Source organism: Nestor notabilis, unplaced genomic scaffold, assembly GCF_000696875.1.
Source record: "Nestor notabilis isolate BGI_N333 unplaced genomic scaffold, ASM69687v1 scaffold28445, whole genome shotgun sequence".
Lineage (NCBI taxonomy): Eukaryota > Metazoa > Chordata > Aves > Psittaciformes > Psittacidae > Nestor > Nestor notabilis.
This window is the reverse complement of record NW_009928359.1, coordinates 644-21,574: the sequence shown is the minus strand read 5'-3', so window position 1 is coordinate 21,574 and position 20,931 is coordinate 644. Positions and strand designations below refer to the sequence as shown.

The 20,931-nt window shown below is 37.3% G+C and overlaps 1 protein-coding gene across 1 annotated transcript in view; it reads left to right on the top strand.

Annotated features, from left to right (window-relative positions):
- LOC104399201 (neural-cadherin-like) overlaps positions 1 to 20,729 on the top strand; it is a gene marked incomplete at both ends in the record, with an annotated part of 28,777 nt that extends 8,048 nt beyond the window's left edge. Inside the window, 17 exons of the mRNA XM_010014469.1 lie at positions 636 to 778; positions 3,043 to 3,215; positions 4,207 to 4,375; positions 4,960 to 5,130; positions 6,104 to 6,276; positions 7,370 to 7,537; positions 7,918 to 8,167; positions 8,260 to 8,387; positions 9,255 to 9,441; positions 10,193 to 10,336; positions 11,142 to 11,425; positions 11,955 to 13,569; positions 14,715 to 14,808; positions 15,907 to 16,091; positions 16,302 to 16,531; positions 19,382 to 19,659; positions 20,515 to 20,729. Of these exons, the coding sequence (XP_010012771.1) occupies positions 636 to 778; positions 3,043 to 3,215; positions 4,207 to 4,375; positions 4,960 to 5,130; positions 6,104 to 6,276; positions 7,370 to 7,537; positions 7,918 to 8,167; positions 8,260 to 8,387; positions 9,255 to 9,441; positions 10,193 to 10,336; positions 11,142 to 11,425; positions 11,955 to 13,569; positions 14,715 to 14,808; positions 15,907 to 16,091; positions 16,302 to 16,531; positions 19,382 to 19,659; positions 20,515 to 20,729 (4,607 nt within the window). The remainder of the gene's footprint in view (positions 1 to 635; positions 779 to 3,042; positions 3,216 to 4,206; positions 4,376 to 4,959; positions 5,131 to 6,103; positions 6,277 to 7,369; positions 7,538 to 7,917; positions 8,168 to 8,259; positions 8,388 to 9,254; positions 9,442 to 10,192; positions 10,337 to 11,141; positions 11,426 to 11,954; positions 13,570 to 14,714; positions 14,809 to 15,906; positions 16,092 to 16,301; positions 16,532 to 19,381; positions 19,660 to 20,514) is intronic.
- Positions 20,730 to 20,931: the final 202 nt, after the last annotated feature.

The window sequence follows — 20,931 nt, the reverse complement described above, 5'->3', positions numbered from 1 at the left end:
AGGCTGGCCTGTGCTCAATCCAGTCAGATAAAATAATACGTATTTGGGACTTTGCTAAAGCAGGGGGCTTTTGTACTCCAGAGAGCTTAGGCTGATAATGCCTCTTAAGAGCTTATGATGTCAGTGATGTGTCTGGACTTGACATTTTTGTAAAAACTGATGTTGCGCGCACATCCTTCAGATCTGATTCTCATCTTAGTCTTGCTGGTGCAAAGAATCATTTTGAGAATTTGTGTCAGAAAACGTGCTGTGATGAGCAGTGCTTTAACTTGGCAAATGTTTGCTTCGATTCTGTGAATCATGCAGCTCATTTTTTCAATTAAAATAAAAAAGCAAATTCTGCGTTTAGCACAAATCTTGTTGCAAAGCTGAGCTTCAGAGCTTCAGTACTGCTGAAAGTTTGCGATGGAAATCTGTGGGAGGTAACAACAGAAAGACATGGTTGGGCAGATCACCAGTACTAACATTTCACTGGTTACCAGAAGCATCCTATCAGTGTAACTGTATTAATAAACTACAAATCTCTGCAGTACCCTATGCTCAGGTAGTCAGTAGGTGTTGTAAAGCACAGTTCTATATATATTATTTGCTGTCTAAATTAATAAATATGTTATACTAATTTTTTTTTTTAACAGCTACAGGAGTTTTGTTTCTGAAGATGCAGGCCCAAACACACTGATTGCTACAGTTAATGCCATTGACCCTGATGGAGATGGTGTGACATATGATATTCTGTCTGGGAATCAAAAAGGAAACTTTGTTATTGACAATAAGAAAGGTAATAACATACGAGCTTTTTGCTGGTGCAATTATAATGTTGATTCTGATCTGATACAGCTTGAATTTGGTCTTCATTTGGTGTCAATTATGAAAGCTGAATAGTGTATTCTATTTATGAAGCTAATACCTAATTTTAAAAAGTGCAGGAAAAAGACACAATTGATCTCGAGTTTCTTATAATATTTAAAAAATTATATTATTTTCATAAAAGCTTTGTATAACTGACCTATCTTACTTGTTCATTGTTTGCTTTTGGTCAGTAGCTTAGTAGAGAGCATTATTCTAGATAGCAGATAACTTAATAGTAACTAAATAGAGAATGTTATTATTGATAACAGTGTGACATTCCAAATGTCAAACAAGGATATGAGTAACATTTAATCTAGGAAAGTAGTTTCAAAGTTGCGTTATTCACATGAGTGTTATTACTTAGGCAAGAATACTGCATGCATGAGTTAAAAAAATACGTGTGAAGAATACTTTGTGGTTTAACTCATTTGTTCTGAAATAGCAGATTTCACATCTTTCAAAATTCTTCTCAGCAGTTGCATATTTTTAAAACCCCAAAAGAAAAAGTCCCACAAAATTGATGTCCTTATTAAAAGAAATAATTAAAAAATGCACAAACACACATTATCTGAGCAGGTTGGCATATGCCTGTAAATTAGTAGGACTTATTTGCTGATGATTGCTTGAAAAAAAACGGAAGAGGATGTTTTGGGGCAGAAATAGTCCTTCAAATTGAAATCCTACTGAAGGACTGAAGTAACTTAATTAACTTCATTTAAACTACGTTCTGTTTAACCTGTTTTGAACTGCAGTCAAAATCTGAACTTCTGTTTTTCAAAGCATAAGTATTGAATATATAGGCTGGAGTAAGCTGCTGTACGTAATTCCTCCTCTTTATTTCACAGAGTTCACTTGGTAGGAGATATTAGTTTCAGTGCAGATCACATTTTTGCAATATTCATATTAGATTTGAAATGTTCCCAAAAATATGGTCTGCAGAATTTGCAAGTGTTGAAACATGATCCCGAATTTATTGAGAGCTCCTTTTATCCTTTCTGAGTTAAAACTAGAATTGTAGGTTCCGAGAGTTAAGTTTCTAAAGGTGTTTTGGTGCATGAAGGACTAATGGTTTTAAAAGTGTCTAACTGCCATGGGGGTGTAGTGTATCTGATCCTCCTGAATATCTGTATTGTAAGTGCTCAATGAGTCTTAACATTTGTTTGAGAGCATTTCTTAGGATTAGCTCCATGGTTTTAATATAAACATATATATGTACTTTTATACTTTTTTACCAATTAATTTTTATAGTCTTTAAAACTTAATTTTAGAAACATAATTTTTTGGCTTTTGTTGCTTAATAAACCGATAAGGGTTATAGAGTGGCTTGTAGCATTTTCTTTTCAGAAGTGATGTCAAGGGAATAGTCTGTACCCCATTGCTGCAGAAATGCCAAGGTAAAGTGGAGATCTGTCAAATGTAAGTGCTGCAGCTGAAACAAGACATTTGCAAGCAAACTGAGTGACATTGATGCTGTGACAATACTGTTGTAATGACAGTTGCTGTTATGCCTGATGAATAACAGAGGTGATTGATGGATGATGGAGCAAAAGGATGACAGCTTCTTACTGCATGGTCCCAGATAGCTGTAGTCTCTTTTTCTTTTGTAGCAAATCTTTCATACGTCTTTCTCTGACAGCGCCTTTATGTCCCACCCAGCATTTGGGTGGCTTGGGAGAGTAGCAGAACATAGGTGGGATAAATGCTGCTGTGCTTGTGCTGCAGGAAGGAAAACTTGAGCTAGTTTGTTTACATAAGCTACAGCAGCAGACACAGTGCCACATGCTTCATTGCAGTAATGATACAGGAACACAGCCCGGCTCATTAATGGGGCAAGCCCAGGTAAAACACAAGTCTGGCACAATGATTTTCTGGGTTTTTGTTTTGCTTTGTTTTTTTTGCAGCAGATACTTAAAAGTTAATAAAAAGTTAATATGTGGAGGTCAGCTGAGTTGTAGCTGTCATCTCATTTAGCTCTGTAGACAAACCTGCAGAGAAGCCTGGTGTGCTGTCTTAGTTTTGTGTTCATATCAGACTGCAGTAAAAATACCATGGTGAAATTGAACTGTAGCAGCTTTGCAGTTTATTGGTGAACAGGTAAACCAGAGTGGTTTGGTGTGGTGCTTACTAGTGAAAATAACTGTAATTGGTTAATGGAGTAAAAAATTTAAACCAAACAACCTGTTGTTTTTACAGGGCTAGTTAGACTTCGTTCAAGTCCGTTTCCTAAGCTGCAGGGAACAGAATATGTACTTAATGTCATAGCTACTGATGATAATGCCTCTGGAGGGCCCCATTCTCTTACAAGTACTGCCCAGGTTGTTGTGAAAATTGATGATGTCAACACAAACAAACCTGTCTTTCAGAAGGTAAATATATGATGCTTGGTCATTTGTATTAGACTGTGTGGTAAATGCGTAAGATCGTGTTGTTGCTACAAGTGATGCAGCAGCTGAGCTATTCAAGAAGTGGTCACTTCCATCTCTCCTGGAGGCCTGATGCCGTTGTCTTCTCTGTCTTTTCCATCCCTCTCCTAAGATTTACAGGGTCTATTGGCAGAATAGCTCCTTGTGAGCACTGTCTCTTCCCTGAACCACATCTCTGGCATTTTAGAAGATGAAGTTGAGTGAATAACTGTTGGACCCATGTTCAGTGTGATGTGTGAGGAGGAATGGATAGGTATAGCTTCCTATGCAGTGGACTTGTTACAGGATATTCCAAAACACCACTCTAAATTACATGATGATTGTTTGTCTGGAACTGATGAAGGAGAGAAAAATAAAAGTGGATTTTTATCTTAATTTGTTAAGTACTATAAAAAATAAATGCTTGAATAAGTTTTCAGAATGTTAATTCATATTAAAGATCTGTTGTCTAAAAATTAAGTTGGATGCTGATAGCTGAAATGCAGATGGACAATGCTGCATATTTTGAAGAATCAGTGACTATCAATGTTACTCTTGGGAATTCTCAGTAATCTGTCCCCAGCAAAGTTACTTTGTGTTTAAATCCCTTTTTGAGAAAAGCCATTCTGTGGGCTGGGCAAGCGTATGCCCTCTTTTTTATAATATATTTGCTAATATAGAGCAGTATTTGCATTTGGAAAGTAACTGTACCCTTTTGTCCAAGTATTTTCGTTAGTTGGAGATGCTCAGTGGCCTCATGTTACATGTTACAACTGTGAAATAGCAACTGAAGTCTGTAAATTAGTCACAGTACAGATAAAACATTAATATCAGTGCATGTGTATGGAAATGTAGCTAAAGCTTTTTTCCTTCCCCCTCCTCTATATCCTTAAATCAAACAGCATGGTAAGTCCTTGGGTTTTTTGTGCTTTTTTTTTTTCCTCCCTTCTCTTAGTGTCAGTATTATCAGAAACATGCTTCTGTACTGGAAAACCAGCCTTCAGGGACAGTTGTGCTGCAGGTTGAAGCTACTGATGCTGACGAAGGAGCCAACGGTCTAGTGAAATATGGCTTGGTGCAGAGAGGTGGTGTCCTGCCAGCATTTAGTATTCATCCTGACACAGGTAAAGCGAGTAACAGAACTGATACCCGCATATAGAAACCTCTTTCTTACACTGATGTAAAAAAACCTACCTTAGGTAAAATCATACTTCATGCTTTTTCATTTAGTTTTTTGATAGCAGGCAAAATAGAAATTGCATTAACTGCCTGAACAGGTATTCTGTGAAAGCAGAAGTGTCCTACATGTCCAGAACTGAAGCAGAAGGAATGTTTTTTTTGAAATGTGGGAATTCTGCTGTGTGAAACAATGACTTGTCTTTTTTTTGTAACTGGATTTTAAGGAACCATGTTTAAAGTGTACATTTTATTGCAACATTGTTAATAGCATATTATATTTATCCAAATGACAGTAGTCTTACAAACAGAAGGAGACTACGTCTTCGAAGGTCAAAACTAAATTCAGGCTGAACTTTTGGAGAATGAAAGACACAAAGCATGACTTTTCCCTGTCCTTGCTGCTCTTCAAAAGAAATATTTATTTCTTGTTGTATGTTTATTTAATATGTTTCATTGTATGACAGGCAAATAAGCATCTAAATGTAGAATGTAGAGTATTTTAACTCTCTGGTATTTCATATGTTTTCAGGTGTACTGGCAACTGTTCAGGTATTTGATCGAGAAAAGCAGAGGGAATATCCTGTCACTGTGACAGCAACAGATCAGGCAGCGGAACCGCTCACTGGAATATGTCAGATAAATATTATCATCTTGGACCAAAATGACAATGATCCCAGATTTGAAAACACTCGTTATGAATGTAATTGAGAGTCATGGAATAGCGTTTCAGTGCCCTGAGTGTGAGCTTACCTGATGTGTTGTCTTTCCTGGCAGTAGATCACATGTCCAACTAGGTGATTGCAGCCAGAGATGGCACCTACCTTAATTGTAACTCAGTGTAATGTTCAGTGTAACAAGCAAAGTGTTGGCTCGTAGGCTTTTCCTGAGTGTCATTATGTGAAAATTCCTTGAAACAATAGCCATGTCAGTACCTTTCCTTACCTGACTATACCAAATGTCTGTGGTACCACACAGAGATGTGAAAGGTGCAGTAAGAACATGAGTGTGCAGTGCTGAGCACTGTGTATCCTTTGTTTTTTGATTAATAGGTTTTTGTCATGACTTCTGATTACATACTTTTCCCATTTGAATTTTGTAATTCTTCACTGTTTGTTATTCTACTTCGCCTTCTTGGTTTCTCAAAAAACCCTTCCTGTTTATGGATGAACACCCAGAAGTGTTCATAAACAAATGAAGACTTAAAATTCTTGGTTAGTTATACTAGCTGAATGAGAAATGAGACTGAATTATCAGTCTTCTCAGTTAGTATAACTAACTCAGTTATAGTTATACTAAGTCCTAGAAAGTAGTTTCTGACAATGTGGACCTTTTCTTCTAGCTTTATGCAATAAATGAATATTCCATTGTTGTATATTTCATACAGAGTGATTAGTCCCGTAGTACAATTACAAGACCAAAAAAAAGTAGTATCTGTAAGAAATAAGAATTCCAGGTTATTAATGTGGTAATAAGAAGTTCAGATGTGATCCATAGCTCTGGAGTGATAGCAGCTCTTTAATATACTCAGTTTGATGCTTATGGCCATTGTTCCAAGGAAAATACAGTTATAGCTTCCATTCATTATTACTTCAGTATTTCTTCCTTTCTTAGTAAGATGTTCATGGTACTTCGGGAATTAATGATCAGTTTGAAATATCCTTTCCTTACATTAGATTTCCTAAGAGAGGACACAAGAGTTGGGACCAGCTTTCTTCGTGTTGCAGCCCATGATGATGACTACAGCTCCAATGCTGCCATTACATATTCGATAGCAAATGAAGAACCAAATTATTTACAGATTAATCCTACTACAGGCTGGGTGTTCGTGAACCAACCCATATCTCAGGTATGGTGCTCACTTTCCTTTTTAAGCTGACTGTTTCAGTATAACGTAGGAGGGACTCAGGTTACGAGTTTGTGTTCAAACTCCCCTTCACATTAAAGGATCAATAAGTTATGTTCAAATTAAACATGAATTTAAGGCTTTTAGCTGATGAGTTCATTGACTGTGAATTGCATGTAAGCAAGCACTGCTTTCAGCTGGGAAAGTAGCACCTGATAGCATTGCCTCTGAGAACTTGTTCTTCCAGTTTCATTAGCTTTGGCATAGTAATACCAAGGACTGGAGGGCTGAGACCATAAGCAGAGGAGCAAGAACCCAGGTGTAGGACTTCAGTCTGTTAACAGGCAATGAATTAAGACACAAACCTGACAGTGAAAGAGGGTGAAACCTTACTTCTGATACAGATTCTCAACTTGATTCATTTTAGTCATGGTGGACTAAGCTGTCCCTTAGGAAGGCTGAATGCATAACAAACAAAATTGTTGCATGTAGATACCTAAAATCTGTCAGTTTCATCCATTTCTAAATACCTACATAAGCAGTTTGATATTTTCAGAGTTGTAACATAATTTGTGTTGAAATGAAAATACTGTTGTAGATGTTAATCTTTAAATACCTAATAGATATTTTTAGTATAGAATTTTAACTTCTATGCTTCTTGGTGTCTAACTGACGCACAAGACTTTGGTGAAGGTGTACCTTTTTAACGTATTTTCTTTATTGAATCTAAGAATCCTGCAGACCTAATAACAAAACCTGTTGATATGTATGCATAAGAACTCAGGGGCTCCACAAAGTTCTTTTTTCTTTGTTTTGTTTTCAGCTTTCTGTAAAATTTGCTAAGATATATTGAGACAAATAACATTTTCCAACAATCTTAAATTAAGCAGAGAGCAGAATTTAGAGCAACCTTGCACCTACTTCATATTCTGAGCTCAGTATTCTGCAGTAGTGGATGATTTTATACTGTGCAGGTTTTTAAAGTGTGCCTTTAGTTTTGTGTATTCATCTATTTTGGGAAAAAAAAAAACCCCAAACCCAGACTCACTGTAGCCCTGATCAAAATCTCTGTAACAAAACCTTTTTTACTGTTCAGAAGTCATCTATAATTCGAGAGATTATTGCTACAGATGGAGGTAATAGGAGTAGTAAAGTTGACCTTGCAGTAACTGTTACCAGTGCAAAAAACCAGCCTCCACAGTGGGAAAGAGACAGCTATGAAGTTGTTATTCCAGAGAACACGACACGAGATGCATCAATTTTGGTAAGGTTGGGACAGATTTGTTTGTCTGTATGTAGCTCTAAGGCTATAGAGTAACTTAATGTTGCTTATTTGCTTCTGTGTTACCTGAGGTGATTATTTGGCTTAAAGTACTTTAAGTACTTTAAGTTTGATTGCTTGGAATGAGTAATCAAAACAGCTTTATGAAGTAACTCTAAAATACATACTTTTAGGACAAAAGCATGAGTAACCAACCATGTAATGATTGTCTGTGGCCTGGCTGTTTTCAGGCAGGGTTAGGATTTGGTATCAGGAAGTGCTTGTCCTAATGTTTTCAGCCGTTACCTGAAGATTTGAGAGAGTCAATACACAAAAGCTTTTTGAAATGTTGCTGTACTTACAAAACTTTTCAAACTGTGCAGACAATCAAAGCAACTTCTGCCCTTGGTGATCCCCGTGTGACTTACAACTTAGAAGAGGGACTTGTTCCAGAGACCAACATGCCGGTTCGTTTCTACCTGACTCCAAACAGACATGATGGTTCTGCCTCAATCCTGGTAGCTGAGCCACTAGATTATGAAACAACAAAGAACTTTCTGCTGAGAGTTCGAGCACAGACTGTTACTACAGTTCCTCTGGCAGCATTCACTACAGTCTATATTAGTGTAACAGGTGTGTAAGCTGTTCAGTGATGTTATAATCATAGTACTTTTGTTTCTTCAAAGTTTTATACTTCTACTTATGCATTCTTTTTGATGTTTTAGATGTCAATGACAATGTCCCATTCTTTACTTCACCTATTTATGAAGCCTCAGTATCAGAAGGAGCTGGTGTTGGGACATTTGTTGTTCAGGTGTCTGCCATCGACCTTGACTTTGGTCAGAATGGTGAGGTAAGCAAGTGGGGATCTACGTCTCCCATGATGAAAGGTATGGAATAACTTCTGTGTGGACAACAGCTAAACAGACTACAAGTCTTCAATCTAGAAAAGGGATGATTAATAGGGAAACATGAGACGAAATCAAGTTGTTAATAGCGTGTTTCTTTGTCTTGCCATGTGAAAAATGCAATTAATACTAGTAGGTGTGAGACAAAATGAAATATATTTATATCATATGTAGTTCAGCTAAATAACTTGCTGTAGAATGCTTTTATTTGGAAAGGTCTACACAGACCTAAAATGTGATTGGATAAATTAATGGAGGAAAAATGTGTGTTAAAAGCTTCAGTGAGTTGTAAATCATTGGGAGTAATGAAAACTGAATCCTTACAAAATATGTCCAGTTAACATCAAAAGTAGATGTATTTGTTACTGTTTTTAAAAATGGAAAGTAGTTACATCCTTCGAACAAGAGTGTAAGCTGAAGACAAGTGCACAGTAAGATACATATAAGGGACTAGAACATGGTCCATTTTACTGAACAAGTACAAATTTAGCTCACCTGTGGCTATTATATTACTACCTAGGTTAGCTGCGTTTGGGTGCTGTTGCACAAGCTCTGTGCAAATATCAACTAGTGAACTTGGGAACTGGTTAGACAAGACAAATTTATTGCCTTTACAAATTGGCTGTCAACGTGCAAGGAAGTTAATTGACTTCAAACTTGATTGCATGAGCTGGCAGCTTCACATGGCTTTCTTGTCCCTGATTAAGTTCTCAAACATGGTACTGTTCTTCCTCTCTTTGACTGCTTACTTACTTGTCAACTAGCCAACTAAAGGAAAGTACATATTAACAACTTTTTTTTTAATCCTTTAGGTAACTTACTCCATGTTACATGACAGTAGCAGAGACTACACATATTTTCGCTTGGACTCATGGACAGGTTCAATATACACTGCCTCATTGTTTGATAGAGAGAAGAAGGTGTCCTATCTTCTAGAAGTCAAGTCAGTAGATGGCTGTGAGTCAGCTCGACCTGGAAAACATGGGAAGCCAAACTCTGGTAAGAGACAGATGTCTGTGGCAGGCATTATTTTACCTGGATCCGTCTCTGAAAACAGAAGCTTGAAATACAAGACGAGATGTTCATTGCCCTTTTTTCAAGTGTACTTGTGAAAGTGTCCATTGTTGTGGTTTTAGGTTGGTTTTCATTTTCTTTTTTACTGTTTGTCTGTGCAACAGTTCTGTCGTAGCTGGAAGAGATACTTCATATGATGAGCAAGCAAGTTTTTTGTTCTGGAATTAAAAAGAAAACTAGGGCTTCTAGAGAGTATTTCCAAGCTGGTAAAGGTTCACCCATTATCCTTAGGATGTAGATCTTTGAATAGTAGAAGTATTTCTTAAAGCACTGCATAAGGTGCTGTACTCAGTCTAAAGTAATTATTAAGTATGAAGCATGAAAGTTCAAGGTAGAAAATCCCATTCTCAGTTGATGGCTGTTTTTAAAGACAGACTTGAAATTTGGCTTTTGTGGCTTCAGGAAAAAAAGTTATGACTAAAAACTGTACAGTTGCCATATTAGACATCAGTTATTCAAATATTATCTGTTTAAACATATTGGATGTGACATTCGTTTGATATCCAAGTGCTTTTGCGTAATGTTGGTATATATATGGCCCACAACCCTAAGGGTTTTTTTCTGTATTGTCTGCATATTTGTCTTTATTTAATGTGTGTCTGGACAGCTTAAGGAATTGTAGCTGACAGAAGTGGCACAGATGAGTATTATAATCTCTTGTTTCTTGCCTCTCTAGACACTGCCTACGTGCACATTTTTATCACTGATGTGAATGATAACAAGCCTGTGTTCACTCAGAGTGTCTATGAAGTAAATGTGGATGAAGACCAGGATGTGGGCTCAACTATCATTACAGTCAGTGCTAGTGATGAAGATGAAGGTAAAGTATTGGAATTCCCAATAGCTGTGTCTAGAATATTAATGAGTTAATTTCAGCACACCAAGACATAGTTAGTGGTTTTAGAAAGGAAAATGTCTTTTTGTCTCTAGATTTTTAAACTTCTTTAAGTGTGAACTGATCGGGCATGAACATTAGTTCATAATGGAGCTGCAAGGCAGAAGTCAAATAGCTCTTATTTCGGGAGGCGATGCATTAATGTGGGATGATGGGGAATAATTTCTGTGCCAACAAATACAAATTTATAATAGATCATATAATTTTCTTAAAAATGGGCACCAATAAAAATGTCTTGGTTAACTAGAATGAATCAGACTTTATTTCAGTGGGATTCATTTGCTTTCTCTATGAACAGTATAGTTGTATTCTCTGTCTCTTTTCTCTTTGTACTCATTCTCATATTTGAGTCTAGACTTCCTAGAATGAGTCCAGAATGGTTACGATATGAAGTATTTTATGATAACTCACTATTACGTGCTGGGTGTTAGCAGATAAGAGTTTGTCTTTTTGGTCCCATAGCCTTGGCCAGTCATATTGATCCTTCAGTGAATCTGAGGGATCATAAGTAAAAGCAGAATTAGTACTTCATTGCAAAGACACAAATTACAGTTGGACATACCAGAATTGAAAATGCTGGTAAGTAGTCTGACATAGCTGCATGTTTTAAAAGACCACAAAACTGTAATACCAAAAGTCAGTTCTTGTATGATTTGTACTTCCTCTTAGCATTCCATGTTTCATCTGCTTCAAGAAATGTGTGTTTTCTGACACTGTTGGTAATTGACAGGAACAAATACTAAATTACAGTATCAGATCACAGCTGGGAACACAGGAGGAGTCCTTGGTGTAGAATCAGAAACAGGAGCCATTTTTATTGCCCAACCACTGGATTATGAAGAAACAAAAATGTATGAGATTCGCATGTTGGCCTCTGATGGGAAATGGGAAGACTATGCAGTTATCATCATCAATGTCATGAATAAAAATGATGAGATTCCAGTTTTCTTTATCAACGAATACTGTGGAAGTATAATTGAGGAACTGGATGGATTACCAGTCTTTGTACTTCAGGTAGTGTATATATATAGAGAGAGATTATAATATTTCAGTGAAAGAGCACAGATTACTGGGCTAAAATTATGTTAATAATCCAAAAGATATATATTAATGAAATCTAGTTTCACTGAGTTTTTCTGTCAGTGGAAGAAGAGAAATGGACTTTTATGGAAAAATAATTACAAAGATATTAAGTAGGATAAGCAGGATGGCTTAAAATCCTAAAATGTGATCCTAAAAAATGAATCATTATCATTTTAAAGTAGCTATCAGAATAGCATAGTTGAATCACCTCTAAAAATACGAAAAATAAAATATGATTGTAGTATTAGAATAGCTACCTTCTTATTGTGGTGCAAAGTACATTTACCTACCTGAATTGTCCCTCAGCCACCTTCCATTTGCCATTCTTCTGGTATGCACATACTAATAGCATGTTACCCACTTTTGCTTGGGCTCCTTTAGACTCTAGCAGCACATAGGATATAGTGAAATATTTACATATTATATAATTTCCATGTCCTTGTTTTCAAAACTTTTGTAGGTTATGGCAAATGATCCTGATAGCGATGCGGATGAAGGAGATTTGAGGTACTCACTGCATGGGCATGGTGCAGCTGATACTTTCACAATAGATGAGAGAACAGGCAGCATTTATTCCAACAAGATGCTGGATCGGGAAGAGAGAGCAGTGTGGAGATTTGTTGTATTGGCTACGGATGAAGGTGGAGGAGGACTTACGGGATTTGCTGATGTAACTATTAACGTGTGGGATATAAATGACAATGCACCCATGTTCTCCTGCATGCCTGATGATTGCAATGGGAACGTCTTGGAAAATCCTCCTGCAGACACGTTAGTCATGGAAATGGGTGCTGTCGATCGTGATGATCCAAATGTAGGTCTTAATGCTGTCCTGACCTACAGGATAACAGAGAATGTAAGAAATGAGTTTGGTGCTGACATGTTTAATATCAACCCCGATACTGGTACGATCCACGTAGTGGGGGGAATGCTAGACAGAGAAAGGAATGAAAATTACTTTCTTACTGTTGAAGCAAGAGATGGGGGAGGGCTAACAGCAACAGGCACTGCCACTATCTGGATTGTAGACATCAATGATCATGTACCTAAATTCACAAAAAATGTGTGGCAGGCAGTAATTCCTGAAAACAGTGCCATTGACTCAGAAGTGCTGCAGGTGTGTGCTACAGATGCAGATGTTGGGGAAAATGCCAACTTAATATTCAGTATCATCAGGGGAGACCCAGATCAGAAGTTTTATATTGGGAATGACGAAGAATGGCAATGTGCCACTATTCGACTGAAAAAAAAGTTGGATTTTGAGAATGCACATGAAAGGCAGTTTAATCTTACTATTGCAGTGGAAGATCTTGATTTTTCTAGTATTGCAGTGTGCCTGATTGAAGTTGAAGACTCTAATGACCACAGCCCAGTTTTCCTTTCCCAGTTTATTCAGACAAGCCCTTTCTTTGAAAACATGCCTGTAGGTACTACAGTAAGCACAGTGAGAGCTACAGACAAGGACTCTGGTTTGAATGGGAACATTATATATTCTATAAAGTCAGATTCGGATCCTATGAGAGAGTTTGCGGTTGACCAATATGGTCATGTGGTTGTGGCCAGTACACTAGATCGTGAAGTCATTCAGAAATACAGTTTAATTGTACAAGCTTCAGATCAAGGGACACCTGCCCGCACTGGAAGTGTTACGGTTCTGATTAACTTGCTTGATGTTAATGACAATGGACCACGGTTTGAGGCACCGTATATGCCTGTAGTTTGGGAAAATATATTGAAGCCTGAAACAGTGTCAATGAACCATACATCAAAACTGCTGCATGCGTTTGATCCAGACAGTGAGGAAAATGGGCCACCCTTCGTGTTTTCACTGCCACCAGATTATCAGAGTTCTTTGGATTTTTCTCTTACTGACAACAGAAATAACACAGCAACTGTAACTGCTTTGAGGTCCTTTGACAGAGAAAAGCAGAAGGTGTTTCATCTGCCAATAGTTATAACAGATAGTGGGATTCCAGCTATGAGCTCTACGAGCACCCTAACTATAACAATTGGTGATGAAAACGACAACTGCCATGAATCTGGCCATAAGGAAGTCTATGTGTACAGTTACAAGGGTAAGTGCTATCTGGATATTATATCAGATTCATGAATATAGTACAGTTTTACACACAATTTCTCTCTTGCAGTTCTTAATTTTTTTTTCTTTTTTTTTTTTTTGAATGGTTTACATATTTCAAAACTGAAACTCCAGTTCTATAAACATTTGCAGTAGTTTAGCAGGGGATGAACAGTTGGATAATATTTTCTAAAATTGTCTTTAATTTCTTATTGTGTTTTTTCCTAAATTACTTGTAAAAGTTGACCTTAAATAGTCCTGAATAATAGAACTTACTAAGCATGGTTCATTACACCTTTCTCCAGATACTCCGTCCCACATAGACTTGGCTCTATCTTGGTCATCATTGTGTTAGTACAATTGTTGATAAATATTGGAGAAGATTAATCTACAGAAGTTACTTTTGCAGTGAGTTATTTTTGCTGAATTCAGTATACCTAAAAGAGAAAAAGATGTGACCACTCACTACTGTAGAAATGAGAGAATGAAGTTCCTAGGATGGATTGGCTCCATATTTGAACCTTAAAACATTTCCCATGCTGCTGGATCTTGGCTGTGGAACTCAAAGGTCTCTTTCTCTGGAGTTGCTTCTTTTGCTATTTTAGAACAGCTGCTTGGATGTTCCACTTCTGTGGCAGCCCACAGGGGCCTGAGAAAAGAGCCAAGACCTGGCATAGCTTGGTGGCTTCTTGCCCATTTCCTTTTCTCTGTCCTGGCCTTCTCTCCCTGCTGCACCCCAACCCACAAGATGCTCTCCCTCTTTTGCTAGATTCCACTTGTGTGCCATTTGAATTAACAGAGTAGCAATTAAACATTTGGGTATTAACTCTTGATGTGGTGATTTTTAAAATTTTTTTGTCTGAGAATTGTATATAGAGTTGTATTTATTTATCATTTTGTTGTTGTTGTCTTGTGGTGTTCTCAGCTTTTCTCCTTTCATGTGACATCCAAGTGTGCTCACGTTTCCAGAACTGGCAGAAATAATATGACAGGCTATGCATTATTTTAAGAATCTTGGATCATAACCATCACCAAGTTGAGCAGGAATCCGAAAATAATAAATGCAGTAATGAATGCGGCAGAATATAAAGTGCACTGAAAAGCAGAAATTCAATGCAGATTTATTATAATTTATCTCAACAGGAAAATGGTCAACAGCAGTGCTTGGGGAAGTGTTTGCACCAGATCAAGATGACTGGGACAATAAAACATTTCTCTCTGAAGGAAAAATGCTGAAGTGAGGATTGTACTTGTGTCAAAATGAGTAATATTTATGCTTCCGTAATTATTTTGCTCACCCTGTATTTCTCCGTGTTCTGGATGTGCGTAAAGCCAGGGTTATTGAGTGTATTAAGGAATGTACCTCTGAACGCTCTTTTTCACTTGGGTAACTAGGTATTAAGAAATTAATGCATGAAATACTGTTTCCAGGAGAATGCAGGATCACACCATGATGTTGATTTTTAGTCAGATGTCATCATTAATTTATTTGAAAATGTGCATTCTGTAAGATCTGATTTAAAAATAGGCAGAGTTTTTAATATTTGCTTTCAAATGTTAGAGTTAATGGAATACAAATCCCAAATGTAAAAGTCCGAATGGAATAATTTCGTCAAATGTGGAAGGGAATTTGGTGATCTCCTTTAATGGCTAAATTTACAATTCCATGTGAAGACCATGACTCAGATTAGTGGAGTTTTTTCTGTTAATGTAAATGCTGAATTGGATCCCTAATACCTACTTATATATTATTTTTTCATATCATCAAGTGAGATGGCATTTAGCATAATTGTATGCAGCTTAAAATACAGAAAGTGGATGTGAAAATCAATATGATTTGTTGTATCTGCTGTGAATAAGAGTTTAAGAGCTTTATGTAGCCCAAAATTGAAGGCTGACTTTCTGTCCATCAGCAGCCTCTGGATCTGTTTCCATATTAAGAGGTTACTGTTCTATGATACTGGTGGTGGAATAGTTCCATCGTTACTGTTTACTGTCCCTTTGAGGTGGCAAATGAAGATGATATCAGAGATTTCATACAGAGCCTATCCTGTTCCAGATGGATGATTAAGCCCATGGTTCCACTACACACTGCTTTCATTCAAGTTTGGGAAAATCTGGGGATTGGGAGTGGCAGAAACATCTTTTTACAAACTCTACGGATTGTCATTTCTGAATTTAGGTGTTTCTGGTGCTTTTCTGAGATTGTTTGCTAATTCCTATAAATTTTGATCCTGTAACCTTCATAGTAACATTTAAGGCCTTCTGAATAATGAATAAATTAAGTACTCAGTTTTGTTTTATTAGAGTTTCCTAATTAAACATTTATGTATAGGTCTTTCAGATTAAATCAGAAGACTGGTTCTTTGATGATGGTGGATAACACTCCTCAAGGAATATACAACTTAAAAGTGAGAGTTTCTGATGGAGTTTGTCCTGATGTTATATCTACAGTACAAATCCATGTCGAAGAGCTGGAAAACGAAACCATACAAAACTCAGCCACAGTGCATCTATCAAGTTAGTGTTATTTGCTGGTGGGAGTTTAGATCAGCTGCTTCTATAACTGAATGTTTATGTGATGTAGGTGGTGTTATGTCAATACTTGATATACTTATCACTGTAGGGAACTTACCAGTATGTTTCAGTATTGTTAAATAAGAAATTGAGAAACTAACCTGTTGTCCCCTAGCATTTCATTTTTTATCTATTTTTGAATCCCAAACTCAGATGTCACAGCAGAGGAGTTCATAAGGAGAGATGAACATGGCAAAACGAGACATGGCAAGTTCAAGGAATTACTAGCAAAGATGTTACTCACTAAGTCCAGTGATGTCATGGTCTTCAGTGTGATGAACATTGATGGAAAACAGATAGATGTAAGATTTGCAGTCCGTGATGGCTCAGCATATTACAGACCTGAGAAACTGCATGCGGAGATGGCAGCATTTAAAAATGAGGTATATTCCCTAGGGTTATTGTTTGTCTGTCTAATTCACCAAGATACTGAATGTGTGGGGTATATATCACAAACCTCAGTGGAAGACTATGCTACATCTGCAGATAAGGAGCTTTTTTTCTTCAGTCAGGACAAAAACACTTCTTAGGCTAGCACTTAATTCAAGCTTTCTCCCTTCTCCTTAGTTCCATATATACAGTTACGATATGGCTGCAGTAACTTCTGGTTCAGTAAGTATAACTACTTTTTAGTCACAGAAAGATGATTCTCCATTCCCATTATGGTACAGTTGCCTGTGTTTTCTCCAGTCCGTGTTTCATTGTGTAATCTTTCAGAGTTTTCAATAGGAAATCAGAAGAATCTCTAGAAGCCAAAGTGGTGCTGTAGTACAGAGAATGTCTTGAAAATGACAGCTTTTTAGATGTTCCAGATGCTGATGGAAATACCCAAATCATCACCTTGTGGTTAGGCACTTACAGTAGAGGCTTGATATGACCCAGATGGAAAATCTGTTGTAGAAAGAGATGACACTCCATAGTAAAAATCCTGCTGGAAGGAATGTGCAGGTTAGAAGAACAGTTAGATCAGCGGGATGGAGTTAATCAATTTTGTGATTGTATTTAGCTCACCAAATGACAACTTTAAATACAAAGTGACACCCTACCCCAACTTTTACTGTTATAAGGTGAAAAGAGTTCTTGAATATAAGCTTCCCCTTTCTGGTGTACCCTAACTGTCCTACTCTTTTACTAGATCCTGCATGCCCGCTGACTCAGTTTCCTAGACACAGTCTTGTCTTGGCCCCACTTCTATTTTTTGTAGTCCTCCAAATTTTGGCTTTGCTGAAGGCCTGGAGCTGCTGCTGAATAGACACTAAAGCTGCTGCCTTGCACAAAGGCAAGATGACACTGCTCTGCTTGTAGTTTTCCCTGGACAAGGCAGCAGTTTATGTAATCTGTGTAATTACAAACATGTAATTTGTGGCTATGGGGTATACTTGGGTTTAATATGTGGTACATCTTATGGAGGATTGTTCTTGGATACACAACAGCACTTTACATTGGTGTGAATATGGTAGGGTCTGCCTGATTCTGGGAACCAAACAGGAATATCTTAATTTACCACCTGCGTACATCTTGGTGTATCTTAAATAGTCGTGTGGATTTTGAGACTCATCAGAGTGACCAAGTAGGAAGTATCAGAGATCGATAGTATTCATGAAGCATAATGACTGCTTCTTTTGTGTATTTATTGAATTACTGCAACAATAATACAGAAAATTGCATAGATTTCAAATATTCCATGCCATAATGTATGGCAGGTGAATTCATCAAAGTGGTAACAAGGGGATTGCTTCACATATTTTAAAGAAAAATGTGTTTGTATTAATTGTATATCACCTTTCAATATTTAATGAATAGCTCTAGTGAGTAATCACGAATAATTTACAGAAAACCAATCATAGCTGGAGAATTTCTCCAGTAGTTTTTGTACATGTGTTTACCTATAAATATAAAAAATAAGTAATTAGCACTGGAATTATTCATTGGATTGCTAAATAAATAATATGTTTGCATTGCCTCCTTGGGATATAGGTTTATAACAACTGTTTTTATTTAGCAGAAAAATAATCCATCCTAATACCGTACTGAAGCCAAGGTTGCTTATATACACTGTGTTTTTTCTGTAATTGTATTATATAGCTGTCTAAATGTCCATTATGGACTCTCCACTAATGGTCATACATGTGGGCAGCAGACACCAAACTACATTGACAGGATGCCTCATGTCATTATAAAGTATATTTTATGCCTTTGCGGACATGTTTTTCGATACATGTTGGGATATTCGAGGCTACAGTTAGAATTGATTATAAAGGTCAAAGTTCTTACAGTGGTGAATTGAGATGACTGCATCAGTGGAAAAACTAGGAGTGCTTTAGTATTTATGTATTTGTTATCGTGATTTCAAACCTTATTTTTAAGATTTGTCATTTATAGTTTGAAAGAAAAAACAACCAACCCCAAACCTCAAATCACCCCAAATGCTAAATAGATAAATAAAGAGGGTCTAAGTCTGATCTGCTGTTAGTTTTACATTTGTACCCCTCAGTGTATACTGTGACAGTAGTGAGGGCTCTTGTATTTGGCTATTTGAGCTTTCAGGTTCAACCCCAATTAATGACAAAAGCAACGAACTAGCAAATAGGATACTAGAATGAAGTAGAATAGGATACAGTATCCAGCTGACTGCATTTTGTTTCAGACAGTTTGACCTTAAATGTAAGTTTATGGGTCACAATCAGGAACCAGTAGACTGAATCCTAATTGCTACAAAGTTTTCAGGTCAGGTGCTGCCTGTGGACATTGTTATTGAATGCAGCCCTCCCTTCTCCTGTGGCTGTGTTCTTCTATGTGAGAGAACGTAAGAAATAATACCTGAGTATAATTCATGAGGAAGAATTTTTATCCTGGCTTGAGCTGAAACGTGCTGTCAGGATGCAGAGAAGTGTGACACAGACATCAGAGCTCAGAAGGTTGACTGTCACTGCTCTCAGAGCTTTGGTCCTTGGAAATAACGTGAGTTGAACGGTACATATTTAGCACGTTCACAGGCAGGAATGTCAGTAAGTAAATTTTAAGGAAATACTGCTGCTGTAATTTTTTTAAATTTTCCATGTATTTGTACAATCATTTTTCTTGCCTTTACACTCCGGGATGTTACTAATTAACACTCAAGAAACGAAAGCATTCCATGAAGTCTGCGATGGCTTAGATTTTTCAGAAACGAAGAAGTAAAAGCCTTCATTATGATGAGACTGATGATGTGTTAAACTCTTATTTTCTCCTAGATCCAGTCAACTTTACAACTGAACATTTCACAGATAGACGTAGATGAATGTAGGAGTGCAAACTGCAGCGAGGGCAGTGGCTGCACCAGCTACCTCACCGTGAGTGACATCCTGACAGTGGTGGATACGGGCAGTGTGTCGTTTGTGTCAGTAACAGCCACCACCAATGCAGTCTGCACCTGCTCAGCTCGGGAGCGAGTTCATCACTCCTGCTCCTCCTACCCTCAAAGCCCTTGTCTCAATGGTGGGGTTTGTATTGACACTTTGAATGGTTACAGGTGAGTAAACTTGCACTGCAGATTCTCATGCCTTTTTTTTGACCCTTCCATTTTTAAAGTGTCGAGTGGTGCTTACAAGGTCCAGGTCTAAAAAATCGAAACAGAAGACCCCACTAGTGCACTGGAGAGTAAACCTAATGGCAAAAGGGTCTTTACTAACGGCCCAATGACAGTGCTGTGGTCCTGAAGCGGGTGGAAATAGTGTGTGAGTAAGAAAGAAAGCCCTGGGGAAAACCAGTGGTATAATTAACGTGTCATTTTTTAGAAGCACCTAATTCAGTGTGAAGGAATGGGAAGTGTGCTCTGGTTTGTTTGTTTGTTTGTTTTTCTTTTCCAGAAGAGTAATAAGAAAGACAAATATCAGTGGTGATAGAAAGGATGTAGGGGGAATGAAATGTGAAGGGAAATAAGAAGCTTAGAAAACATTAGATAGGAAACTTGCTTTATTGTAGCATCACCTGGCGTGCACCAGTATTCCTTTAGTGAAATTATACTGGTTTATTCTAGCTAGGAATTAACCTCCCTGAGTTTTCTCTGTAATAAATTGACCAATTGATGTTTGGTATTTGGTGTTACTTCTTTAAGGAAATAATTCATGGTTCTCTGAAACATGGCCTCAAAAATGCCTTTTTTTTTTTTTAAATGGAGATAGTGTAGTGGATCAATATGCTTTGTAGCCTTTCAGTATTTTAATGATTGCCAAGCACCCCTGAGACTGCTAAAATCTTTATTGTTTCGCTGCTGTTGTTTTTTTACTGTGATTTAAGGGCTACATTTGTTGCATGTAAAACAAACAAACAAAGAAGTTCGAACAGTGGGGAATTTTCACTATTTGTTGTGTTTGTGTTCTTTCAGATGTCTTTGTCCTGCTTCATTTCACGGACCAGACTGCCAGCAGACAAAGCACAGTTTCCATGGAAATGGTTATGCATGGTTTCGTCCCATCAGGCCTTGTTTTGAAAGCTCACTCTCTCTCGAGTTTATTACTGTGGTTCCAGATGGACTTTTACTGTATAGTGGTCCTTTATCAAATCCAGAACCTGGGAGCACAGAAAACTTCATTGCAATAGGTACTTTGGCAAAAGTGTGTGCAAAAACTTAAGGATCTTCGGGGAATGGGTTTCCTGTGAACAGTGTAGTTGTTAGAGTATGAATTCTGTTGTTAGAGTATGAACAGTTAGAGTATGAATTCTGTTGTTCTATTTTGTGAGATAATGTATTTTCTGGTTTGAAATTTTGTTGAAACAAGTCCTTCTAGGTCTTTCTTCTTTG